Raw genomic sequence first — 14,210 nt, 5'->3', positions numbered from 1 at the left:
AACACACTATTCACTTCACCATGATTTTTAAGTATGATACCTGCACAAACTCCATGCTTTCAGTGTGTACTTTATCAGTCCACTCTAAAACTCCATGACTGATAACCATCTAGCAGAAAAAGGTATCTTTCGATGTATGTGAATTACAAGAGACATTTTTTGTTATAATTAGTGATTTGTTCTCCAAACTTAGTGATCATTTACTTAAAACTAACAAAAATTATATCCTAACCTCTTCTGCCAGTTCATCTCTGGCTTTCTCAAGAAGGTTATCTTTTTTCGCAGGAGACTTTGGCTGGGTAACATTTTCACCTGCATTCTCCTCCATTTCTGAAGCAGGGAATTCTTCCTTTCCATTTTTAAAATTTTTTTGAGGCACAGGTTTTTCATTTCCCACACAAGTATTCAAATTCTACAGGAATACAAAGGAATTATTAGTCATTTTAAAATCAAGAAAGGGTATTAGCATAAACTACTGTAAAATTTCTGAACTGCAATGGCCCCACAGTGTTTAGTCACCAAAAATATTTCAGTCTTGAATTCTAACAAAATACAAAATATTTTTACAACTGTATTCAAAGTAGGACCTAAGTAGTGACTAGGATAGGTGTTACATACAACACAGATGACTCACTTGCAACAACTCTGATCACACTACAGTGAACAACTGTACATCCAGGTTCCTTTAACCCTACATTTTCACACTTAAATTTCATTTATAGCTTAAAGAAACAAAGTCTGACCACTGCCCACATCAAAAGACTGTTTCAGCAAACAAGGAATCAGTCACACACTGCATGTTACACAGGAAGTCAGATATAAGGGCACCTACTTCCTGCTGTTCTTTCCTAAAGGTTAGTGAAGTCACTGAGAGTTAACTTTTACAATTTTGCCAGACTAACTCAAATGTGTAAAAATATTGCTCAAAAAACAACAAAAAACCACCCAACCCTCACAAAACAAACCAAAGCCCCAAAAAAACATGCCCCAAATCATTTTCCATGAAGTCTAAATTTCAACCAATATAAAAAGGACATGCCATAAGTTTAACTTATTTCAAAGACATATACATTTTTAATTAACAGGTCTTCCTTTTCAGACGCCTCTGACGACGACGGCACCGATGAGCTCCTCAAGAGGGGAGAGAGACAAAAAAAAACCCAAGAATTTTAGAGACAAATTAAACAACTAGAATGCAAATCTTAGAAGGCTGTTATACACTATGTGCTCCGTATCTGTCCGTTACGATTTCCCTCAATTCGTCCCGGTCATCAGAAAGCAGTTTTACTATAGGGAGAACAGTGTGACAATTAGAGCAGCTTTAGCCCTAGTTGTGTATCAGCCTCCCAAAACCAGTAAATTAATAAATTCTGCTATTGATTAGCACACACAAAAAAAAAGGGCTTTCTCAATACACTTGTAAACAAGTCTTCTGCATTCTACTATAAAAGACAACTGGAAAGTCTTCTGCACACTTGACAACATTCTTTTTCCTATGTAGTCTTTGAACCATTTCTGGCATCCACAAGTCTGTTCCTATGTAAACCTGATATTTAACAATCACCTGACTACCAAAAATTTCAGCTTTATCACTTCTATTAAGTTTCATGCCAATGGCATAGCTCTCAAAACTGCACAGTTCCCACTTGCTAAGAAAAGCATATCTTAAAATGTTTTTGATGTTATTTGTTGTAGCCTCAGAAGCAGACATGCCTCCATATTGTATGAAGTCACTGAAAGAAACCCAGGATTTAATTGTTAACTGCTCTGAGAGCCTCTGAGACTTATATGCAACTACATCTACTGATGTCCAAGAATGGATAGCATTACAGCATTCCTTTGCTAACTCCCTTAGTCCCTTAGCACGTAACGTTCAAACATTTGTGGGAGTCATATTATGAAAGACAGCATTATTCAAAAGGTCATAAAATATTCCTGGACTAAGCAAATTACAAAAGGGAAAAAACCTTCTAGGATAACATTGTTCTGTGTTTAACCCTTTGCTGGTACTGTAGGAAGAGTAGCTACAGAACAATGTGACTGTAAGTCTCAAGAAAAGTAATGAAAAAAGCCTTGTAGAGTAGGTTTAGCCTGAGAAATGGAAGCTTCTGTTCTCTCCATCTGTCTCTTGAATCTTCGAACATAGTTAGAAAGCAAGAAAAAATCTTGCAATTTGACTGCTACTCCTCCTACTCAGCAGCAATCAGTTGATCAATCTGTCATTAGCTGGAGAAAGCAGCAGTTATTTTAGGACTACCTTGCTAAAGCAAGTAGTTGTGATGGAAGGAGTGGGCTACTAAAATATTCTACTAAGACTCAAGCGATGCAAAGTATTCAGGTCCAATAAGTAAACATCTAATTCTTCTACTGCTTTTATCAAATTCTTATTAGCATACCTTCTTGGGGGTACTAATATTGTATCGATCATGGTTTCCAAAGACCCATCACTTTCCTCACAGCTTTCTTCATGATCATAGTCATAATTATCTAGAAAAGCAACCCAAAAGTTTCAGTATTGCTTCCAATTTCTTCACTTAGGCTTCCCATGTGATACAACTCACTCACACTACTTCTGTAGACAACACACTAGATGGATTTTACACTTCAAGAAAAATAAATTAATACATAAGCAGGATAGTACTATCAATCCTTTTGCTCACACAGTACCTGTAGCAACAGATGCCCCTAGGAGCCAGCACGTCTTTCTGTTCTTCCCGAACACATGTTCAAGAACGTGATTCTATCTGCTGCCCTGCACGTAGCAATCAGACCTTTTACCTTCCTCCAAACTACAGTCCCAGCCACATCACCATTATCCCCTTCTCTCCACATAGACCTCAATTGTACAGTACATCAATTCCACAAAGCACAATTCCACCCACCTTTACTCCAACTGCATTAATCAATAAATATCTTTGTGGATATACTCATTCCTCTTGCTGCCTCAGTCCAAGCAAGGTGAAGCTTTGCATAAGTAAATGTTACAGAAGTAAATGTTTTGAACATTATTGGAGGTGCACATACCTCAGTCATGGCCTGTCTAGAACAATGTACTAACTCTGACACATCCTTGAATACACAGCCAAAGTTTTACCTCAGTAGTTCTCTACTAATACTAAATTTCAGCTTTTGCAGGGAAAAATGGCATTTTCCATCACATTTAACTCAACACATCAAAAATCCAAGCTCACTTCTAGTAGTTAGGTGAGGTCATTATTCTGCTTTTGGGTTTGACCCTATTAACAGACAGAAGTTTTCTTAATGACTGTATTATCAGATAATGAATCTCAACCACAGAGAGAATGTCACAATCTGTCTCAAGCTTTCTGATTCTACCAGCTCATAGCATCATAGTACAGTGCTTCAGTCTTTAAATTTTTAAGGCAAACTATGTTCCAAATCCAATTCTGTAGCTTTTCCTCTGCAGCTTCTAGCCTTACACCCACATAGACTCAGATGGCTGGAGCAGTACTTTCACCTTTGTAACCAAAAGGATCTTCCCACCAATTTTTTGCATCTTGCAATTCCAATACACCTCTGTTATGCTATTTTTTCTAAAAGGAATTCTAAATGACATGATTCAAGCAGTCTTCCTCCTTGCTTTGTAGCTTTTAACTTATAACTCTGTACTAGTGACAGTCAAGACTTGGTCAATAAGTAAAATGAGGTCACACAGTAAAATATCATCAGTCAATTAGCATGTGCAACAACCATGTCTGATCAAAGTGAGCTCTGATCAACACTATTAACCAAATAACTGAATGCAACTAACACAAATCAAGTGAGATCCTGACCAAATGGAACAGTTACTAAGGAATAAATTACTTCAGTGTACCAGGGAAAGATAGTTACGTGGGAGGACACCTTCAATTTCTTTTCCTAGATAGTCAACGGGAAAGTTTCACCTTCTTTCTCTATTATTCCTCCAACCTAAAATAACCTTTACTGTTAGACCGAATGTATTCTCTAGAATCAATGAATAAACAAACCTTTAACCTTTATTAACACAGGCACCTGTCTCAACATCCTTTGCGCAAGAACAACAAAATATCAAACAGTTCAGCAGTGGATTTTTGCCAAGCTTCAGAGAATCTCCCAGACACTACGAAGTTGAAATATGCAAGGCAATTTTGGCAAAGAATCATTCAGAACCAATTACCACAGACTACCAAAGATCATCTGCAAATGCAAGAACAGAGCCTTTTTGATTCCACATAACTTTTAACAACTGTGGTGGTGGGAAAGAAGGAAAAGAAGCTTCTCCTGTTCACCCACCTGAAAATGACTGATTAAGGACCCCATCTTTGTCTGAAGAACTAAAAGATTGAAGTGATAAAGCTGGTTGCTTTCAAAAGGAAAAGAAAAAGTTACACAAGCAGGCAGAAAAAGTCAGTTTATCAACAGCAATTAACAGAGAGTTATTTAAAACAATTTTCCTGCTAACCAGCTGTCAGACTCAACTTCTCCTCTCTCTTCTGGGTAGCTACATAAGGGTACAATCTCTGTCAGTGTGAGCATCAAAATGGAAATTATTGTTCCTTCATCAAATACATCGCTTTAAAAGGGGATAACAGAAATCAGCAAATATTCAGCCTGAACATACAAAATGCTCAGCTTCCACAAGGGGACAGACATAAACAAACCAAAAAGCAATCTGCTCACTCTTATGCTGACCTACCATCTCAACATCTCCAGTGAATACATCAGTACGACAGTCAAATGTTTTCTCTTTAAGAAATGTATTCTCCTTAAGGAACATGTATTCTCCTTACTTCTTAAAGCAGAATTGGGTATACTGCACTACCTGAGTCCCCTTACCTTATCTATAAAGCTGAAGTGTTGTAACAGAACAGACTAGTTTAGACCTACATCCTCTCTCACCTTCACCTTTTTCTCTTTCCCAGAATCAGATAAAATTAATACTACTTACCAGATCATCTCTTAAGATTAAATTAAAAGGACACTGGCCAAGAATCATTTTCCACTTTGACTCCCAGATTTCTTGTTTTCTGAGAAGAGACTGATGCATCGGCTCACAATACTCTTGCTTTCTTCTTAGACTGTAATATATAAACATAGAAAATGAAGACACCTGTTGGCAGAGATAACAATTCCACATAAAGAGGGAAAGTATTATGTGTTCTCCCTTATCCTGACAAACCTTTGATATGTATCAATTTATTCATGCATTTATGCAAACACTGAGAACTAAAATTCACAACCAAAAAAGCCGCTGCTAGGCAGTCTTCATGTTTCTTACAGCAGAATTAGAAAAACTACACTAAAACATATATATAATAAACACTTTAAATTTCTCTAAGCCAGTTACAGATGAAAGTTTTGAAACTCTCAGAACTTATTAATGCAACAAGACAAAAAAAAGCAAAAATCAAATCAGCAAGCAAATGAGATCGCCAGGAACAAAGACCAAAACATTAATGAAACAAAGGCAAAAAGCTGAAACTAAGTAGAGAAGAATCTCAATAAAAAGTCATCTAAATAATTAGAACAAACTCTAATTTTCCCAGAGGCATAAGACTGAACCAACATGTTTTTGCTGTAACATTTTTCTAGAAAAGACTCCAGTAGATATGATCCTACCATTTAAGAACAAGCAATTAGAGAAAATCTCTCAACAATCACCTTTCAGTGTTCAACTCCCATAGTGCATTCTTGTAGGATGCAACCACATCCTCAATTCTGTAAAGTTCTTTTAATTTACGTGGACAACGTTCATCTCTCAATGTCATCAGGGCTTCATTTAACAACTGAATAACTGTTAGGAAATTCAGATTTCCCTCTTCATATAAATTTCCTGTACAAAACTTGAAGTAGAGCAAGCAATTAAAAAAATAATTACTGAACACCACCAATATCAGAAATTTTGTCTTCTGTAGGCAGAGCCAGGACACTGTATATATTTTATACTTAGATTCAGGTCCCGATAGTTTCATTTTTCAAAAAATACAGTCTACGTTAAAGCAATACAATTCGAGAAAACTCCAACAATGACTTGGAGCACTGTTTGACCACTGCCCCAAAAGATACAGCCCAAACAGCACTGATGCCGTAACTGAACAACACCATATACTACAGTATGGCAACAAAAGCCAGTTGGTTGAAATACTGCTTAAAACAGTCAACATAATTTTAATGTCTAAACCACAAAAAATTCAAGTACTATAATCAAGCAGATTATAGTACTTATCAATACTTATCAATGTATTTGCTCAGCTGAAGTAGTTAATGGGTTAGAAATAACAAATACAAAACAGCACTATAAGAAATCTCTGCATATGAATTATACATTTTTCATGCACCCTTCTGCGATTACCTCTAATAATCCATGAAGTACTTTTTAAATTTTTTAAGGTAATTAACTGCATTCTTGGGGACTAAATGAAAACAGTTTAGCAATTCAGCAGAAGGACAAAAACCACTTACTCTATATATGTTACTTTCAACTCTGGAAGTCAACAATGCTGGAACACTCAAAACAACATCACTTCCATCCAGAATACATGGGTCAACATAGTCTTCAAGTACAGAATTCACAACTTCCTTGTCTTTTTTCAGAGATGTAAGCATTTCCACTATAAGTGCCCACATACTGCGGACCTTAACAAGAAAGGAGAAAAACGCTGTGTTAAAATGTTGTAATACCTACAATGACAGAGTACCAAAACAGCATGAAGGCAGATGAAAGGGCTAGCATAATCACAGGCAGACAAGTGCAAATAACAGTATCTGACAGTAGGTGTTGCAGAAATGTTAGAATTCAACACATTGCCACAGCAAGAACAAAATGCTCACCTTCTGAATTCTCTCAGTTATGTCATTTTCGTTTTGGTCATTTTGCTTCATCCTATATGCACATGCAAAACAAAAGTTCAAGCAGACTACAGTGAAATTACAGTTCATATTTCATAAAACTGAGCATCTAATCTATTTCATACATCCTAACTTAGTTACAAGGAAAAGTACTTACTTACCTGCAAAACTGCTTCTGCGCAACTGCATATTCAGACTTTGTCCGCTTTATTGCTCTAAATAAAATCCTAGGAAAAAATTCAACAGCTAGCACAGGCTTATCAGAATTGCTTACAGTCACTAACCAATTGTTTCTCATCCCAGCAGCAATAAGTTACTCTAAGTATCTATTAGCAATGTGAACTACAAATATATTCAGCAATTCTACAGTAGCTAAATCCCTCACTTTCAAAAGACCAGAGAACAGAATACTGGAGTACAAGCAGCTGGACACTAGAAGCTCTTTTGTCAAAGTGCTTTAATTGATATTTTAAGCATGTAAAAATGTAGTAGTCTGATTTTCAGAAAAATTAGGTGCCTAAATCATGCTGCATTCAAAAGGATCTTTGGAGTCCAGATGCACTGTCAAGAATGAAAAAAAAAACTATGAAGAGTTTAATTTTTGAAGAGTATCACTCAAACAGTAGTAATTCTTCCCAAACAAGGTCACAGGAGACACAGCATTAAAGAAATCAGAGACATTTAGGAGACTTTTGATCTCTGGAAATTGTATTTTCGAGCCTTCCATTGGAAGCAGAGCCCTTAATTATGCTACTCATGATCTTGTCAAACCAAGTCTTGAATATTTCCAATATTTCACTTCTGAGGGCAACCTTTTTCCATTTAATTGTTGTCACAAGAGATTTTTTTTAATCTCCAGATGGAGTTTTCCCCAAAACACCTGCTGCCTTGTCCTGTTAGGGCACATCTTTGTGAAATGTACCTCCACATTCTCTACAACTACCTTTTAGATACTGAAACTCTGATTAAACCCCTAGCATTGCCTTTTTCAAGCTAAACAAACCAAGTTTCTACAGCTTATGCATTTCACACTCTGAAACCCTCTAACCCACTGCAGTCCTCTGCTAGTATCTCTCCCATCTTTCATTCTCTACCTTCAAGTGGGCTGATTTTTAAAAACTGAACATAGTATTCCATGTGTGGCATTAGAATTGTCACTTCCAGCCAGCAACTAAGTACCACACAGCTGTCCACTCACCTCCCACCTCCCTAGCCCCAAAAGAATAGGAAGAATCTGAAAAATGGTAAAATTCATGGGCTGAGATAACAGTTTAATAACTGAAATAAAAATACTATAGCACAGATGTAAAGGAAAAAAGAGAGAAAATAGTAAAACTGAAGAAAAATGTGTGATGCATAATACAATTGCCCACCATCTGCTGGCCAGTATTCATTACCATACAACATGGCATGCTGCTAGTCCTGGTTTCCAGGACACTCTGCTGACTCATGCTCAGCTTATGGCCACACACTACTCTCACTTCTGATTCATTTTAGCAGACCTACATCACAGCTAATCACCCACAAACCTGTGCTGCTGTTGGGGACTATTCTCTCTCTCAGCTGCAGGACCCCGCACTGCTCTTTGTTAGACCCCACACAATTTTTGTTGTGCAAGTCTCCAGACCCAGTAAGGTCTCTCTGTGACATGTTTCCCCACTGCAGCATCTTCCTTCCTCACAGTTTGGCACTATCTGCAAGTTTGGTGGGTTTGTATTCAAGCCTGTCATCCATATTCCTTAAGAAGACACAGCACCAGCCTCATAGAATTCCATTCACAGACCAGTTACTTGAGGAACTTTGAGGCACTGTCACCCTTTGGGCTCACCCCTTTAACTAGCCTTCTGTCTTTCCAAGTATGTCAGATATGTTCTGAAACAATGTCAGGAAAGTATCCCTGTGCCCTTCTTGCTTCTTGTGCTTCTTGGCACAGAACTGGGCTACTGCTCTTACCCATGCAGCCTAAGGCAAGGTACATCTTGGGTATCCCAACCTGTGAGATTTGCAACTTACCATTTTGTTCAGGAGCAGATCTAAATTGTCCATGCACTTCCACCTCCGAATAACATACTACAGGATTCTTTATTCAAGCTCTTAGCAGGCTCTTGGAACTTTAGCTGAACTTAGGCCTTCCTAGATACATCACTGCACACCTGAGAAATATTTCTGTATTTTTGTCGTAAGAGTCAGTTCCCTTTTCTATATTCCATATGTTGCTACACTGTCTTAATCAGGCTGGTTCCTTGTTGCACCTCTTTGTTTTTTGACTTAAGAAGATGGAACACACATGAGCTTCAGCAAGGATCTCAGAAAGTCTCCTATCACTCATGAGCTTTCCTGCTTTCCACAAGATACCTCCTACAGTTGTCTAGACCAGTGGAAATAGGCTCAAATTAAAAGGCCAGTGCCATCAGTTTTCTTCTTGTCTTCCTCACATTCCTTTGCATTTCAAGTTCTACAGCCTTGGCTGCAGTGACCATAAAAACCCTGTAACATCTCCAAAGAAGTTGTTTCTCTCATTTACACACAGTGAGTTCAAGAGAGTACTGCTCCTACTCAGCACACTTAGTGATTGCATAACAAGGTCATCTTCCCGGTACTCCCCCCGTTCTTACATTGCTAATGTATCACTGAGCCACTTTCCTAGCAAATACCAGGATAAGCTGAAGTCCGCTGTAAGAATCAAGCTCAGCAGAAACCCGTCACGAGGTCTCCCTGGAGGCTAAACCCTCCTCCAAAGGCATGAAACATGACCAGTCCTCTTGTACGGAGCTGTACTACATGCACATATACTACTGACACTGCTCTTTTACCTACAGTGCAACCCCTCGCCCTTTTCTGCCATTTACTAAACAACTCACAACTGTCCATGACAGTGCTCCAGTCATGTAAACTATCCCACACAATTCTGTAAATTCTGATGATACATGACTCTATGCTTGCATGGAACGTTCCAGCTCATGACATTTCTCAAGCTTGGAGTGTTTGCCATAAACAAGAACTAAGAATAGTATACTTTTGTGAAATAATTAAGGCTTAAGTAAATAAAATATATCTTGCAGTCAATAAAAAACCCCAAATGTTTCATCCTCAGAGTGTTGTATTTTACCCTTCAGAAGAAATCATACCGCTATACATGCAGAATTCCCTGATCATTTTAATGCCCAAGTAACAAATAAAATCTCCTAAACAGTTCATTTCTTTAGACTACTATGCTTCATAAAAGATCAACAAGCAGTAGAACTGTTGATGAAAAAAAGTAAAGGGGGAAAACATGGGAGGAGTTCAACAGAATGACTTCTGTGATGTAAAGCATATGCAGACTTTTCAAATCCTTCTAAAAACACATACACAAGTTATGAAAAGACTCACTTTTTTTTAATTACTTACTGTGCTTTTCTCCTATATTCTTGAAAAATAAAATGTTCCCTTTGAAGAATTTGCAGCAGTTTATTGTATGCAACTCTGTGTCTTGCTTTTGCTATGTACATATTCCGAGATCTCTGCATTACAGCTTCAGCAGAAGGTATACCAGTGCCTAAACAGAAGCCACAGTTTGGATTACATTACTTACTTTTAGTAAATTGGCCTCTTCCTAATCTACCTAGATCAAACTGCAAGAATCACAAATCAAGATGCTCATTTTTATCTGGACTGAAACATAGCATGCAGTGTACTGCCACTTTTGCCTTTTTTTCTGTTGTATACACTTTCATCCCCTCACTCTCACTCCCTTTCTATATTCTTTAGGTTACAATAACACAAGGTGCCGGAACAGACAGATCTGATCCTTCAGAATTCCTCAAGTTCCAAAAAAGAAAATAGCGTAGTCATCCAATACTTTTGAACCAAATCATTGCTTGTGTGGGTAATGGTGCAGAGCATTGCACAGGTGAACCTTGGAACAAGACCCATAAAGCAATAGAGAGTAAAACCATCTGCATTGTTCTATCAGCAGTAGCTCTGTGCAAATGCACAGAAAGACTCTGACCTAAGCATCCAACTAAGAACTTCTTAAAGCTCCTGTCACACATTAAAGACTTGATACATTTACAAACACAACATATGAAGCATTTTTATTGTCCCACACAGCTTACCTACAGAGAGCTTTTTCATGTTCTCAGTCATTACGTATCTTGCAAAACAGTACAACACACGAACAACTTTAGCACCACCAGGAGAAATCAGTGTGGAAGATGTAATTTGTGGGACACTTACTTCCATTTCCTGCTACAAAAGTACAAAAATTTTAAATGCAAAACTAATCTGAGAAGTAAAGCATAAACAACAGCAATCAAAGACTGGTCTACACACCAAAATGCTGCAGATTACCCAGTAGCAAGCCTGATGCAAAGCTAAATTACTTTGCCCACCCCTGTTAACACCTACTGTAGTCAGCAGAAGAGTATATAGCTTTTTCCCATGTTGACAACACTCGCTGTACAAAAGATGGTTTCAATGCAAAGACTATTATCACTGTTGGATAAATGTTAAAAATTCGTGCCCTCCTCATTCCTAACAGTTAACATCTATCTTTGAAAACACATTCAAGTTTTCTTTCATGTATTCTACTGAAGGCATGAATTAGTGTACTTTAATCATATTTAAAGATATTGTAGCATTGGTTTTCACCTTACCCACTATTACTAAAATATTAAAGTGTTGAGGAACACAAAACAAGATTTTTAGAACAATCATTAAAACAAAGCCAGCATAAGAAAGCAACACAATAACCACCAATACTTGAAGCGTTTTTGTTTTGTTTTTAAGCGTTTTTGTTTTGTTTTGTTGCCTTACATTGTAGCCCCTTTCCCATATACAAGAAAATGCTCTTAATTAAGTTTTTCATTCGAGTCAGCTTTCACAATAAGAAACACCTTCCCAGGCAACTTAAACAAACAAACCCTCAAGCTGAAGGAATTATTCCCACCCAGGGTTAAGAGACTCTCTAGATTTCCATTTAATCAAATACTGTTACCCAAAAGCAAGCCACAGCAGTTTTAGGACCCAACTAGGTCTCTCTCTTCTAAATTTCCCAATGCCAACATCTTTTCTTCAAGGAAGTCCAATACAAACTACATGAAAGGATATACAAAGCAAAACTGAATTCTTTAACAAAAAAATTTCTTATTTGAAACTCTGATATAAAACAGTTCCCTCAGAAACAAAATAAGGTCACAGAAACCAGTAGAGCATCAACTTCCACTTTTCATAATACTCACTGAAATTTCTCTTAGCCACTGACAGCAGTGCTTCCTAAATCCAGGACTTGACAGACTTGATTGATTTTTCATTTAAAAAGGAAGAGGGGGAAAAAAAGAAAAAAAAAGCCATGTCAAAACACATTTAAATATTCAGATTCCTAATTAACCATTGTAAAATCAAGAGTAAGACACAGATTTCGTATTGATGCTGAGCCAGAAAATGAGGGGCAGACACCCCAGACCAAGAACAGATCAAGGTTGTCAAATTACAATGTTTTCTTTTCCCAAGTTAATTACAGATTATTTTAGAGAAAGGTTTGTCTGCAGCTCTTTCTAACTTGGGACAGAGGAAGAAGAGGAAAAAAAAAATAAAAGAGGGCAGAACCCTGACCATTTTCATATCACTGGTCTTCCTCCTGCAATGCATGGAGACAGTTTTTTTGTATGACAGAGCTGTTTCAGCTTATACATTCAAATGCATAAGCTGATACAGCTCTGTCATACAAAAAAGCTATTAAAGTACACAGGGTTCTTGCCATGTTGAAGGTCCTGGAAACAATCCATAAATGACAAATATTATTTTCCGTTTGGTCAGAAAGAACAAGACCCATAGATTAGTTGTCAGCTGTTAAAATTTGTATCAAAGTTGCCAAGTAACAGAAACAACTAATTAAGGCAAGGTTTCATACTGATCAAAATTGAGTAAACTGTGATCAAAACGAAACAAATTCTCTGTCTGTATGCTCTTCTTCCACAGTATTCCCCAAGAAACCAACTCCTTCCCCTCCAGCAACTCTATAAAACATACTCTTAATGAAGGGCACAGCAGTAACCTAAGAAGCCAAATACTTACTTCAAAGTTTTTCCTGCACGGTGCTTATCCAGCTTAACAAACAAGAAGTGGGCAATGACAGAAAACGCTTCGCCATTCCGTGTAGCAAACATATCCCTAATACAAAAATAAACACCCACATCAGAAGTAGCTATGGTGACAAATTCACAGAGCACTTTTATTGTCTGCTAAAGACTACAAAACAGTGTTATGTTACTGAATATTTAATTGAATGTTCTATTTCCTATGTAAAAGTACATACCTTTCATCCTATTTAACACGGGTGAAATCCAGGGCTGCAAAAACAGCGTGGCCAACAGGTCGAAGGTTCTGCTCGTGTGAGACCCCCCACCCTCCCCCCAGCAGGAGTGCTGCATTCAGCTCTGGTGCCCCCAACTTAACAAGGACGCGGAACTGTTGGATCAAGTCTAGAGGAGGGGCACAAAGTTGAAAAGCAGACTGGAGAACCTCCCCTACGAAGGCAGAGAGAGCTGGGGAGCTGGGGCTGTTGAGGAAAAGAGGAGGTTACATGGAGACCTTATAGCAACCTGACAGTATCTAAAGGGGGCCTACGGGGAGGCTGGAGAAGGACTCTTCGTCAGGAATTGTGGTGATAGAACAAGGAGTAATGGGTACAAGTTGAAAGAGGGAAAATTTAGGTTAGGTATTTGGGAAAAAAATCTTTACTGTGACACTAGTGAGACACTGGAACAGGTTGCCCAGGGAGGTTTTAAATGCCCCAGCGCTGGCAGTGTTTAAGGCTGGGGTAAGGCCTTGAGCAGCCCGGCCCATGGCAGAGGGTGGATCTGCCCGATGTTTTAAGGTCCGGTCCAGCCCCCTAACGGCGCTAGGAAACAATTCCGGCAAGAGTGTTACCTTCCAAGGCAAGTTTTCAAAACACGCGCTAAAAAGCCCCTCACCTCGCCTTCCCCACATGACTGTGAGGGGGAGCAGGAGTTCTCACCATTCCTGGGTTTCATTTCTTCAGAAGCTCTGAGATAACGTGGACAGCGGCTGCACTCCGGGCATTTCCCGGGCGCTCTCTGTCGCCGGGGGCACGGGGCCCCTCGGCGGCCATGGCGAGACGCTCCCGCCTCGCGCCCCCGAGTGACACCCGGGCCCCGCCCGGACCCCCCGCCTCCGCCGGCTCTCCCTAGCACTAACCTCCCTAGTTGTACGCCCGGGTACAGGTTCGGGTCGAAGCCCAAGGCCAGTAAACACATCCAGAGGTGACTGTTCTCCCACTCAGCGTCCTCCACTGCAGCTCCCGACAGCGAGAGGGTAGAAGGGGTAGAAGTCGCCTTCGGCGACGAGCGGGTAGAAAGCGGCATACTAGCCGCCAT

The 14,210-nt window shown here is 38.9% G+C and overlaps 1 protein-coding gene and 1 non-coding gene across 2 annotated transcripts in view; both read right to left on the bottom strand.

Moving 5' to 3' along the window:
• HAUS6 (HAUS augmin like complex subunit 6) overlaps positions 1-14,210 on the bottom strand; it is a 20,438-nt gene extending 6,228 nt beyond the window's left edge. Inside the window, exons 1-14 of the mRNA XM_059492935.1 lie at positions 14,032-14,210; positions 12,889-12,984; positions 12,054-12,108; positions 10,929-11,061; positions 10,222-10,369; positions 6,993-7,058; positions 6,814-6,865; positions 6,445-6,618; positions 5,644-5,825; positions 4,931-5,060; positions 4,276-4,345; positions 2,397-2,487; positions 1,071-1,131; positions 233-412 (exon numbers count right to left, since the gene is read on the bottom strand). Of these exons, the coding sequence (XP_059348918.1) occupies positions 233-412; positions 1,071-1,131; positions 2,397-2,487; positions 4,276-4,345; positions 4,931-5,060; positions 5,644-5,825; positions 6,445-6,618; positions 6,814-6,865; positions 6,993-7,058; positions 10,222-10,369; positions 10,929-11,061; positions 12,054-12,108; positions 12,889-12,984; positions 14,032-14,210 (1,617 nt within the window). The remainder of the gene's footprint in view (positions 1-232; positions 413-1,070; positions 1,132-2,396; positions 2,488-4,275; positions 4,346-4,930; positions 5,061-5,643; positions 5,826-6,444; positions 6,619-6,813; positions 6,866-6,992; positions 7,059-10,221; positions 10,370-10,928; positions 11,062-12,053; positions 12,109-12,888; positions 12,985-14,031) is intronic.
• LOC132087153 (small Cajal body-specific RNA 8) lies at positions 1,219-1,349 on the bottom strand. The gene has a single exon (XR_009420467.1). It is a non-coding gene; the product is annotated as a small Cajal body-specific RNA 8 (non-coding RNA).

The sequence above is a fragment of the Ammospiza nelsoni genome, chromosome Z (genome assembly GCF_027579445.1).
Source record: "Ammospiza nelsoni isolate bAmmNel1 chromosome Z, bAmmNel1.pri, whole genome shotgun sequence".
Lineage (NCBI taxonomy): Eukaryota > Metazoa > Chordata > Aves > Passeriformes > Passerellidae > Ammospiza > Ammospiza nelsoni.
Note: the sequence above shows the minus strand (reverse complement) of the source record. Positions and strands in the feature narration are given on the sequence as shown.